Source organism: Phycodurus eques, chromosome 6 (genome assembly GCF_024500275.1).
Source record: "Phycodurus eques isolate BA_2022a chromosome 6, UOR_Pequ_1.1, whole genome shotgun sequence".
Classification (NCBI taxonomy): domain Eukaryota; kingdom Metazoa; phylum Chordata; class Actinopteri; order Syngnathiformes; family Syngnathidae; genus Phycodurus; species Phycodurus eques.
The window spans coordinates 27,978,723-27,991,756 of record NC_084530.1 but is presented as its reverse complement, the minus strand read 5'-3'; the positions used below and the strand labels follow the sequence as shown (position 1 = coordinate 27,991,756).

General features: G+C 42.3%; 2 protein-coding genes across 11 annotated transcripts in view; both read right to left on the bottom strand.

The window, feature by feature from the left end:
• tnrc6c2 (trinucleotide repeat containing adaptor 6C2) overlaps nt 1-940 on the bottom strand; it is a 124,407-nt gene extending 123,467 nt beyond the window's left edge. The window contains exon 1 of the mRNA XM_061679693.1: nt 826-940. The gene's annotated coding sequence lies outside the window, so the exon portion shown is untranslated. The remainder of the gene's footprint in view (nt 1-825) is intronic.
• A 3,459-nt stretch (nt 941-4,399) lies between these two features.
• septin9b (septin 9b) overlaps nt 4,400-13,034 on the bottom strand; it is a 79,606-nt gene continuing 70,971 nt past the window's right edge. For 8 of the 10 annotated variants that reach the window (XM_061678985.1, XM_061678983.1, XM_061678980.1 and 5 more), the window contains one exon: nt 10,344-12,851. In XM_061678985.1, coding sequence (XP_061534969.1) covers nt 12,632-12,851 — 220 coding nt within the window. In that variant the 3' untranslated portion in view covers nt 10,344-12,631. Of the gene's footprint in view, nt 7,386-10,343; nt 12,852-13,034 lie in introns of those variants that run through there. The other 2 variants (XM_061678982.1, XM_061678981.1) reach the window with 2 other exon arrangements.

Here is a 13,034-nt window from a genome sequence, read left to right as displayed (position 1 = left end):
CCAGGTATTAAACTGAACAAGATATTGAAGAAACAAGGGTGGTGTCATATGTTTCTATATATCATACACATACTGTATATAGATGTACGATTTTATGTACATACAAACACACGTATCCGTCATATAATATATATATGATAACGCAGGCATCGATCTAATTATTTTTTATTTTTTTAAAAGACGAATGTTAAGAATGAGCTAATTCCATTACTGCGTATTTTTTTTCAGAATGTTTTGAATGACTAAAAATAAGTAAAGTATTTGAAGTCCTTTTGTTAGTTTTCATTCCACTGCTTTTACTGATGTTTTAGGTTTTTTTTCTCACATAATTCGGCAAACAAAAGGAAGCGTGTTTATTTTTTGAAATACTTATATCAATCACCAATATTGAAGCTTCTTTATTTTAAGAAATAATACCTTTTGAAAAAACATTCTAATTACATCATAAAATAGATATGTAATTAAAAGATCATTTAAATCTTTGAAAATTTCAAGTTGAATGTAATTATTTATTTTTTAAATTGTAATTCCTTATGATCACATTTTTATATGAAATCCCCGTTTTCACATAATTGCGTGAACAAAATGACACTCCCTAAAAGGACATAATCATGTTTCTTGTGTTGTATATTCGGGGGGGGGGAAAAAACAATTTGAAACCATCTCTTATGCCATGTCTTTGTTTTCTACTATTTGGTGAATACAAAAATATATAAAAGATAGCATCAATAAGATGTTAGTCTTTTGCATTATAGACTTCCGCCAATGTTTTCAACCAAATGGACAACAAAAGGAATCAAATCAATTTAAATTAAACGTTTTCACCTCTTTTTACACCTCCGGGCCCTCTTTGCCCTTTTTGTGGCTTTTGGTGCCACGACTTACTCCTCCAGCCGGGCGCTCCTTGGCAGCGTGATACAGATGTCGGACCACGTCAACACGAAGCCTCGGAAGCGGCATCTAAGGAAAAAAAAAAAGAAGTGACCTGCTGTGGCGGCCCCTGATGGGACAAGCCAAAGTCACAAATGACACAGAATGTGAAGTCGTTCCACCTCTGGTTCTCAGTACTCAGGTTTTACCCGTAGCTAGCTAGCTATTTTAGATTAGATTTGATTAGATAGATAGATAGATAGATAGATAGATGGATAGATGGATAGATGGATAGATGGATAGATGGATAGATGGATAGATAGATAGATAGATAGATAGATAGATAGATAGATAGATAGATAGATAGATAGATAGATTGATAGATAGATAGATAGATGGATGGATGGATGGATGGATGGATGGATGGATTACGCCCGAGCATCGTGGCGAAAGAGAAGTAGCACTCCTCCTCCTCCTCTACCAGTTGGAGACAACGTGATCATCATCCCGCTTAAATTGGTCCTGGGTGCCGCTGCACAGAAACAATTATAGATAAGCACAACAACAACAGCGCTGATGGGTGGATGGATGGATGCATAGATAGAATACTCACACGTGTAGAGGGCGCTTCTGTCGGATAGGCCCTGGTCGGGTAGGCCCCGCCTCCTCCTCTGCCGATAGAAGACAATGTGATCATCGTGTGATCATCAACAAAAAAAACAATAAAACAACCATTCACAATTTGCACTCTCACTTGTTGCTAGGCAACATCCAGGATCAGCAACATTTTGTGCATCACAAGTATAAACTTGATACAGTACATAAATATGATTTTTGGAATAGCAGGAACAACAGGATTACGTGCATGTATGCGTGCGTGGGAACGTCTACCGGTGCTCTCCATGACATTTTCTCCGCCGATCTCCACAAAGTCCTACCCACCGATCTCCACAACATCTTCTCCACGACGTCTTCTCCATGACGCCTTCTCCGCTGATCTCCACAATGTCTTCTTCACCGATCTCCACGATGCCTTTTTCACTGATCTCCATGATGTCTTTTTCACTGGTCTCCACAATTTCTTCTCCACTTCCATGACGACGAGTGCTTTCATCCTGATGATGATGATGATGATCAGGGCATAAAGATGAAGATTTTCATCTTCATCTTGACCTTGATGCTCACACACACGCGCTCCATCTGTTGTCTGTCTTTCCCGAATGGATGAGAGTGTGATAGGGCTGTTTAAATGTCATAAGGGTGGACTTTCACTCCCGGTTTCAAGTTTTGCTTTGTGTGCATTTTTCTTTTCCATTTTTGATGAGGGGTGTCCAAACTTTTACTTATTTCTTTTCTTCTCCTTGGTAAAGGCAGCTGCCAGCAGCGGTACGAAGGACACGATATGTACGCGTCCGATGTCCCGCAGCTTGCGACACTGTATCGGGCACGTGTGTGTCGACAATATTGCTCATTGACTCAAGCTACAAGGTTGCTATTCCGTTTATTTTTGCACATTCACTTTACTGGAAATAATGAGTTGAACAATATAATCGGAACAAGACCATGACGGAGAACGAGAGCTATATATTAAGAGCTCATTTTGTGTTCCGTTCCATTGAAATCAATGTGTATGTGTTTGTTTTGCTGGGAAGTAGCCCGCTTGTTTCTAGTGCGTGTGCATGCGTGAGTCAAGGTCAAGGTGTTCGATCATTTGCACTTACAGCCCTGTCAAGTGAAGTCACGGATTTGTTTCTAAATACATGTTTGAAGATAATTGCTGAAAGAAAGTACAAAGACTAAGAACTACTGTACGTAGTACTAAATTGGATCCATATAGCGTTCAACTGTTTGTCACCATGTGAGTTTTCCTTGTACAAATGGGGCCCGATGACGCGCTTGGGTCTGGCATGAGTCCCCCTTGCCCCAATATTGAGAACTTGGGGGTCCTTCATTTTGCTAGGCAATTAACATTCCAAACTAAATATACTGTAGTTTCCCTTCACCTTCTTCGTCAAGGCGTTTTTATTTTTAAAACTGACCGTGTTGATTATGTTTGCAAAAATTAAACAGGTCCTAATGTGTCCTACTAGAAATGTTGACGTACAGCGGGAGGCGTTGAGGGAATGCGATATATTCCAACCTGCCTTCAACATCCCATCACGGGCATTCGCCTCACGATTTCTCTTCCGCACGCTTGTATGAACACGACGTGCCTCGCCATCTTGAGGAATAAAGGATGGCCCTGGCGATATGTTGACAGAAAGCAATCTGCACCAGGGCATCTTTCTCCTTCCGCCAACCTCTGGACGCACATTGCAGGACAGCGCATAGACACGTTAAGAGCCTGCAAAGGCCTCTCCTCACATCATCAAAAAAACCTGGCGGAGAAATTTAGAGGCCAACAAGATGAAGGGAAAAGGAGTACAGCAGAGAAAATATCCAAGGGTAGGTATACGCATTTGAGGAAAGAAAGATGGATGGACATTTCAGCTGTACATCAATCTCACGTTGTATATCCCTGTAGCTTCAAATGTCCTGATACGTCGAGAAGGACCGACAGCAAACAAAATTGATCATTACGAAATTCACGAGGTCCAGAAATCCTACATCAGGTCTTTTTATCCCAGAGGGCAAAACTTTTTTTTTTTTTTTTTTTTTTTTATAACCTTCCTCCATCTCCTGCTACAAATCTACACACACTGACTAAGACGCGCGCAAAGGGCGCATTTGCATAGCGTCTATAGGGTAGAAAATCTGATCATATAAATGTAAATAAGGTGAGCTTAGCGTACATTTTCCTCGAGAAAACAGCGATTTGATAACACACGGAGAAGGTGCACGCGAGGAGACGTGGGTGGAGCGGGGAGGTCTCGTAGGGCCTTGTGGATCAGTGTATGTATTCATGTCACCGCTGACAGACTTTTATTTATTTATTTGGACATGTTGGCAGGAGATGGAGATGCTGCTGCTGCTGCTGCTGCTGCTGCTGCTGCGGATTAACAGCAGGGGGCAATGGTGCAGCACTAGCAGCACATCCATGTACGCCAAGTACTCCTGCTTTGTCCACCAATTCATTCTTACAAAGTTCATTTGGACATGATTGCAGATTATACGGTTTGATCGACAAAACGATCATGTTGAAACGAGCAAAGAACATTCAGAGTGCCCTGATCATTCTATTAAAAAAAAAAAAAAATGGGAACAATAATTCATGTGAGGAAGTATAACTGTAGATTAGTGTTAGTTTCTGATAAGCAGCACATACTTGATTGTGGGTTGTGTTTGTGATGAAGTGCTGCCTTGGTGAGCGAAAATCAAAAGTAAATCAATACTTTAATTGGTGCTTGCACGCACTTCAGTTTTTTTAAAACACAAAATAATGACAACTGCCAGCGAGAACAGGTTTTACACAGCGTGTGAATAAAGGAAGTTCAACAAATGCGTCAAGCGCTTTATCGCAGCTGATGCGGCGCATTTGGCTGCGAGACCAACAAGGCATCCGGACCGGATGTAATTGTGACAGAGGAAAGTTCATAGCTGAGAAGATACAAGATACATTCTATTAGCCCGCTCGGGGACACGCTGCGCTACCGACAGAGAGAACGAAAGCACAATCTTTGGAGCTGTATGCGCACTGCTGGCTCAAATCAGATTATTCTCCCCACCTATTGTGCCTCCGAATTTGATCCGTGCCCCAAACAAACACTCCAAATGATTATGCCCGTCTCTCCGCACGTGAGGGGAAAACATCCAAAGTGATAACAATCGGATCCAGGGGTACTCTTTAATGTTTCCACAGAAGAAGAAAATGTGATTCACATTACGGTGACCTCGGAAGAGGTTTCATCACAGGGTGACTGTGAGGAGGATGCCAACCCGGTCAATGGCGCATGAAACTGCTTCTTTTTACTGGCATGGCATTCAATCAGTTCCTCTTGGCTGTATGTCCTTGGCTGCTCGAGGAGAGGAGGACGGTGGGGGGAGGCGGTCGACCCATTACGGCGGTCCTGCACCTGCCCACGTCTTACTAGCCAATCCCTTTTCACGTCTCTCCCTCCTCGCTTCCGTTCCCGCATAAATACAATCGAGGCTTGTCAAGAAAGGCAGAAGCACTCACTCCCGTCCGCCGCCGCCTCTGATTGATTATGCAGAGAGAGAAAGCGCGCCGCTCCGTCCTCCCGTTGTGCCTCCCTGTCTTTGAATTCCACCCCAGGCTGGCTGCGTGCCCACACATCCTCCCCCTTATCATTCATACCCAAACCTCGTGACCTCAGAGGGAGTCCACCTATCTATGCATCACTCTGCCTCCCTGAAAACAAACAAACAAACAAACAAGAAACACCTACAGAATGTACAAAATAAACGGAAGGACGACTATAACCTTTTGCAAACTAACACACAAACAAGATGGAATACTGTAATTTATCATGTATAATGTTTAGTTTTAACACTGCAGCTTTAAAACTAATTGATGGCTGTTTTAATAAAACATCTACTCATATAGCTCATTTTACTGTGACGGAATTTTCTTACTTTTACTGTACCTATGTCTATTGCTATTGACCTTTGACCTTTCTTTGGGTGTGGGGGCGGTGCTCATTATTCACGGGAAATGACCGTAGATGGCTACTGCACGACATACAAACTGTTGAGCGGAAACAAATACTCTGGAACTATAGTACAGTGCAAAAAGGTCTTAGGCCAGGTGGTGTCCAAATAGAAAGCCACCTGGTCTGATTAGTCCATATTGACACTGATCCAGAATAATGGACTCGGGTACAAATGAACCGTTGCGACCATCATGACGAGTCAAATTTACAAGCCTGAGTGGGCAGCGTTATTCTCTGGATTAACTGCAGTTGGTCAAGTCTGTGTTTTGACTGTATTTAAACTTCACATGTTTTTTTCTTCTTAGCATTACTTGTAAATATATAAAACAAAAATTCGAATTAAAAAGTTATTAATTCATTATAAAAAAATAAATAAATAAATAAAAAAGCCTGTTGTGCAACTCCACTTGAGCAGCTAGCATTTTAGAATGTGACAACATAACACAGTCAGTTCGTGGCTGTGCGTTTAAAAGCTCGGACCGGACTAACTGAACTAAAATTAAAATAAAGCCACATTGATAGGAAACACAAATATTAACTTAATGCATTTGTTTGACAAATGTTGCCACTCGCAGTCATTTTTTTCTTTTTCTTTTTTTCCCTTCAGTACTTGACTCAAAATGTGGCCGCTTGCAGATACAAGCAAGCGCCCTAAATGAAGTCACGTTACAGCCGCACACAGAGTCTACTTATCGCCATCGTAATAAACTGGACATAAATGCGACGGTAATTAATAGAAACCTTAGCGCTCTGGAGGGCTAACGTTATGCTAGTAAGTCGCATTAATGTTAAACCGACTGATTTGCGCCATGTTCATCTCGGCTTTTCCACCGCATTCCGTGCGTCTCGCTTGTTCACCTTTGTGCTCGGTCTGAAATGATCCCACACTTGCGGCTTTTTTTTTTTTTTTTTCTCTCTGACGTCTTCTCCTTCTTCTTTTGTTGTGTTTACCGGCCGCTTGTTAACTACCGCGGAGTCGCCATTTATTTCACGCTCCTTGAATCAAAACACGTACGCTCCGCCTCTGCCACTTTTGCTCGCGATGAACGTAACCGCGTCGTGCTAGTCCATCGAGCATTTTTCCTACTTTGAATACTAAAAACATTTGAGTACTCGTTGCAACGCTAATTACAACGACGCACTTTTGTAATTATGAGCGGTCGTGTTTGAGAAGCGCGGCTTTCGTCAGACTCGGGATAAATTGCAAATATCCCCCTTTAATTTTGGTTTCCATAAACATTTTGGTAGGAGGGCGTCAATTGCGTTTTTCTTTTCCAGTATCGGTGGCAGGGCTCGGTTCCCTACTCATCCCCGATTACCTTCCTAGCCAAACCGAAGCATGATCGCGTTTTTCAGTGTGCCACTGATTGACACAGGCAGCCTGCCCTGTCAGCTGCGGGCGGCATCACAGTCACCCGAGCGTGCCGACGCGCCTCGAAGGCTGACGCGAGCCTATACATCGTCGTCAATTGCGGCCGGCTGTTAACGGCCGACGCGCATCCGCTCACGCTCCCCGTCGGTGCGAGGCCCAACTGATGTCGGCTGACACGCGGCACCATTAAGCACCCCCGCCTCCCTCCGATGCGGTCCCACGACAACCCTTTTGTTGCGCTAAACAGCCGCTGCGTCAACACTCACTCCCGCTAAACAACCTCGGCCTCCCTGGAGAGCTAGTTCTGTACGTCGTCTCCATCGACTCGTCCCACCTCCACGGGTCACGTCAAAGAAATGCGTGGCTGAGTTTTAATCAAGGAGGAGGGTGGGCCACACCCCTCCTCGCACGTCCCACCCTGGGGGCTGGCGTCACAGAGGCGTGGGGGAGGGGGAAACAAACCTGAGGAGATGCGGGAGGTTTGATTAGGGGAAAGGGGAGGAGATGTTGAACTTGCAGGGGCGGGAACATTGCTGAAAACAAGACGAGTTGAAATTAGTGAAAGGGATTAGATGGATTGTCTCATTTGCATATTGAGAACAACAAACGGTGATGCGGTCATGACAGGAAGATTAGAAACAAGACTTAATGGACCGTGTGGCCATCAAAGAAAAGTCCTTGGACACGTGTCCATTACTAGACATGGGAGTAAGCAAATCACATACAGTGGGGATATAAAAAGTCTACACACCCCCATTCAAATGCCTGGTTTTTGTGATCTATAAAAACGACACCGAGATAAATAATGTCCAAACTTTTTCCACCATTAATGTAATCTATAACAACTCAATAGAAAAAAAATGTCATGTGAAAGTGAAAATAACTGAGATAATATGGTTGCACAAGTGTGCACACCCTCTTTAAACTGGGGGATGTGGCTGTTTTCAGAATGAACCCATCACATTCAAACTCAAGTTAAATAGGGATCAGTACATATTTTCCACCACGTAAAGTGACTCGGATTAACCCCCCCCCCCCCCAACCCCACCCCACACACGCACGCAAAAATATGTTCTAGGAGGCTTTTCCTGACATTGTTTCGCTTTCTGGCAGAAGCCTGAAGGTTTTGTGCTAACACTGGCTGGTATTTCGAACTGTTCATGATTCCCTTCACCTTGATTGACACAAGAAGAAAAATAGCCCCAAAGCATGATGCTGCCACCACCAGGTTTTACTGGAAGTATGGTGCTCTTTTAGTGATGAGCAATGTTGCGTTTGCACCAAACATAGCTTTTGGGTTTTCGGCCTAAAAGATTCATCCGACCAAAGCACATTTTCCCACATGCCCCCGAAGGTATGTTTAGCGCAAATACAAAAGCAAAAGTCTAATATAACCGCTTAAATATATTTGGAATTAATCAGGGGCACTTGAAATTGAATGGCAACTCGACTTAACTTACTTAATTTTTGTCAAAGTAACTTTAGACTTGCTTGAAACTTACAGGTGAAGACGAGACTTTCTTGTGACTTGCACTGTTGTTGTGTTTTTCAGTTTTACACGATATATCTTTTTTTGAAGTGGGAAGCCAACCAAGATGAGTATTTTTATTTATTTTTTAAATGTAGTGTTTCCATAAAGTTTGTGATATGTAGTTTTACCAGGTATTATGTCACAGTGATGGCAGACAACACAGTGCACATGGTAAACGAAAAGACTGGTGGGTTATTTTGGAGGCCATTTGTAGCGGAATATGCGCGCGCCGCACACTCTTTTGTTATCCGTTATTTGCACAGCAGCCAGACACAGACGCGGCGGGGCTGAGGGCTCGTGCAGACAGCAGTTGGCTTTCTCCACCATTACTGAATCACCATCCAGATGGTAAACCGTCTGAGTGTAATTCTACCGGGTCATTCGCTCGGCTGTCTGGCCGGCCCGGCGGCTCATTGGCTGTCTGATCGGGCAAAAATCTGCCCGGTAACGACGCCGCCAGTGAGCCAGCGAAGGCGTTTACTACCACCGAAGGTATCTTTTCTTTGCTAACGTCTGCCCATGATTTCGTTTAGTGTTATTTTAAAAGAACAACCACCAAGACATGTCCCACCTATTAAAAAAAAAAAGAAAAAGAGGAGAACACTTTCCGGGTTTGTTCCGACGTTAAATGTTAAAGAATACGATTCAGCAGAGACTCGTAAGCTACCTGCTGTTAGATTTGGCAGGAGGGTCCCTATCTTTGTTTCATTTTGCATGAGCACTGCAGTAGAGGGCTCCCGAGCATTAATTAGCAAACAGTTGAATTTTTCGCATGACGCTAAAACGGAAAGAAAGACAGACACCTTAGCAGTGGGCCAGGCGATGCGCCAAATGATCACCTTGCCCTGGAGAATGTCAGAGTCTGAGGGTGATAAACACATTTTCACACGCTGACAAATTGAAAGCACGTCGCTTTTATCTGGCTCGAAAAGTACGGGAGGCTAATTAATGAAGACTTCCCGACCGTTGGCAGCGTGCGATGCAGGTTGGATGGCGGCATTCTCAAACTGTGCAACACTACGAAAGAGGTTTGAAGTTTCCCGTGATGCCTAAAAGTACCGCTGACATCGTTATAAGACGAATCTGCCGTGAGCTGATGAAATGGAGGAGGAGGCCAATTAGTGAATTTTGGAGCTGCCGTCAACTACTTGTCAAAGTGAAGGAAGATGAAGGATATATCGGAAAATATGAAATATTGAACAGTACATCTTATTTAAAGATGAAAGACATTTAAAATCTTTTCCTCACAGTTAGGAAAGGGTAGATAATGATTTACTCCTCGGGTGCACTCTGTGGGCGCTGGGCTCCCATTGGCTTCCACGTGGGGATTAGTGATCAATTAGGGAAGGGCATTACGCAACTCCTTGATTGAGTATGGGGGGAAAAAAATTACATTCAGTTGTTAACTTTGTACATATCTCTAAGGAGATTTTTAGCTATGCTAACGATGCATTTCTTTAATTCTCAACCCTGCAAAAAAGTCCAATCTAACCAAGATAAAAGATCTCAAATAATTGTCTGCCAAGATCATTCTTCTTACCAGGTAGTTTTTAACCGCATTTCACTTGCTTCAAGTCTCTTTTCCTCTCGCAAAGATCTTATGGACAACTTATTGAGATGGCATTACTCTTTCTAAGTTTATCTTATAGCATCATTCTAGGTAGTAACAACTTTATGACAAGTATGCAACCAAAGCATTAGAACAGATTTTAACCCATTTAAGTGGTCATAAGAAGGATTTGCCCTCAGATATTGAATGAAGACAATGCACAGAATGTATCCCAAAATGACTTAACCCGAAATGAGGACAAGCCCAACAGAAAATGGATGGATAGATAATTAGCTTAGGTCTTTAAAATAAAACTAATTAAGCCATGACTAAAGGATACTGTATCATTTTATTAAGTATTTGGGTAATCGAAAGCTCTCTCCGTGCAATTTGCAATCAAGACAACCAATGTTAAACAATAAAAATAATCTTTATTCTTTGAGCATTGCATATCAAAGATGAAACCTTAACTCTATTATACCATCACAAATAACAATTAACTATACAACAGAAAACAAAGAGTAACCCAATAACTCCCTTGGTTAATAATAAAGCAGCGCTGAAATCATTTCGGTGTGGTGTTTCGATCTTCTGATTGCAAGATAATTATGGAAATGTTGTAAAAGATGCCCAGAAGCCGTTTCTTATTTGAAGGAAGTCTCTTGGCACACATTTCGAAATGACAGCAACAACACGCGACTCAAACTCAACAGTTTCACCTTGTGATGTAAATGTCACGGTTTCTCAAGTCACAATTAGATCGACTTACAATTGACGGACACACGCGTGCGCTTCACAAGCAGGTGCGGGCAACACGACACCTTCTTATTGCTATGAACTTTGCCACACGCTTCTTGAATTCAACAGTTGCAGTCCAAGTTGTGGAAAGAATGGCTTAACTAAACACGAATATTCTTTATCATACAAAAAAAAAAAAAAAGAAAGACGTTAATATCGATTTACAGGCCAAAGAAATGGACAAAAGGATGGCAACATGGCACAGTTTCCGCCACATCGTTTACAATATTGTCACAAGATGAATAAAAATACAGAGGTAAATGAACACTGTAAAATACGAGGTGACTGCTTTATATAGGAGAGAAGATAAGGATTTTTTTTTTTTTTTTTTTTTTAAAAAGAATCACAGTTGGGGGGGTATGATGACACTTTTCCAATAGCTGTTCCACTCTCTTGCTCTCATCTCAATTTGCAGTGTGCAAGCGTCAAATTTGTCTTCACTTCCTCCTTAATACAATAAAGCTACTCTAAATATCCTGACACAGCCGAGTAACTTGACAGGACTATATGACAACACAAAAGTAAACCAATCAGAGCTAATCTACAGTACAAAAAGCTGTTTGTGACCACCTTGAGGATGTTTAAATGCCGTGTGAGATTCCTTGCTGTCTACTGAAAATCAGGGGTGGGCAACCTTTTGCAGGGGCCAATGGTGAAGTACAAAGGGCCACGTTGAGAAGAGAAAGGAAGGAGAAGAAAAAAAAAAGTGGTATTTTTTGGAGGGGGAAAAAGTCATATTTACCAAGAAAAAAAAAGTTGTATTTGGTTTGGAATTTTATTTCCAAGAAAAAGTCATATTTCATGATTCAAGTGGTATTCTACTATAGAAAAGTAGAGTGATCAAAGTTACAGAAAAAGTCTTATGGGAATAAAGTCATCGCTATTTTAAATGTAAAAAAATAGCATAATTTTATGAGAATAAAATCATTTTTGGGGGGTGGAAATAGCATAGTATTAGCATTAGAATTTTTTAAATAAAAATTAAAAACATAATACTGGGTTATTTTTTGAGAAGGCTCTTTTCTCTTTAGATTTTTAATCCCATAAAATTGTGATTTTCATTTTTGAATTATGTAAAATTACAACGTTTTCCCTTTAGCAAATAATATTTTTTTCCGTATCCAAACACATATTTTCCAGCAAATATAACAACATTATTCAGTTTTGGTTTTTTTTTTAAACCCCCCTTTCTGGCAGGGCTCTCATGCTTTTTTTTTTTGTAATAAAGTCCTCTGAGGGCCATATTACATGTCTGAGAAAATTATGAGCATTGCTGCTTTTTTCGTGGGCTTTTTAAACAGTCCCTCTGATGTTTTTTGTTTGTTTGTTGTTATAATGGCATGGCGTCAGCATGACAGATGTTTACCACATCCCTCCTCACAGTTCTGAGGTTGGGGGTTCAAATCCAGGCTACGACCTTCCTGTGAGGAGCTGGCACGTTCTCCCCGTTCTTGCGTGGGTTTTCCCCGTGTAGTTTTTTCTGCCACCTTCCAAAAACATCTTCTGCATGTTGGGCTTCACCGAAGACTCAAAACTGTCCTCGAGTGGGAACGCGAGTGCTCGTTTGTCTACATGCGCCCTGCGATTGGTTGGCGCGCGTGTACCCCCCGCCTCTCGCCAGAAGTCAGCCGGGATAGGCTCCGAAGCACCCGCGACCCTAATGACATTAAACAGTATAGAAATGGATGAATGATGGATCACATGTTCTCATTGGCCGTCGGTTCCCCACCCCTGCTGTGTGTTGACACAAAGCTAAACGTAGGTTATAACAGAAAAAGTTTTTATTGCTGTGCTTTGGGTCATTTTTGCTTTTACTGATAAAGTTCTATTAGGGAAAACAAGTTTTGCGTGCATAGAGCATGTGTATGCAAAAGAACCTGTTCATGTTGTCGTGTGTGCGTCTACATCTCGTGGGCGAGAACTTGATGTTGGACGGCCACTCCGTTGGCCTGCACGGCCGCGCCCGGCGGCGGCTCGGGTTGGCCGTTGGCCTTGAGCTGAGCAGGGGCACGCTCGGGCGGGTGAGGGGTCAAGCGGGTGTTGGACTCGTTGAGCCGGCGCACGCGGTACATCTCGTAATGGATGCTGCCCGTGATGTCCTTGATGTTCTGCATGTGTGTCCTGAAACATAACGTACGCTGCTCAAACTGCTCACTTGCAGAGCTAGTCTTCAAAAAGTCATATTACAAGAATAAAGTCACAATTACGAGGGGGAAATGAATCATAATAATACGAGGACAAAGTCTACGGTTTTGAAGAAACGAGGATGTTTTTTAAAAAGACTAAACAAATTGAACATAAAGG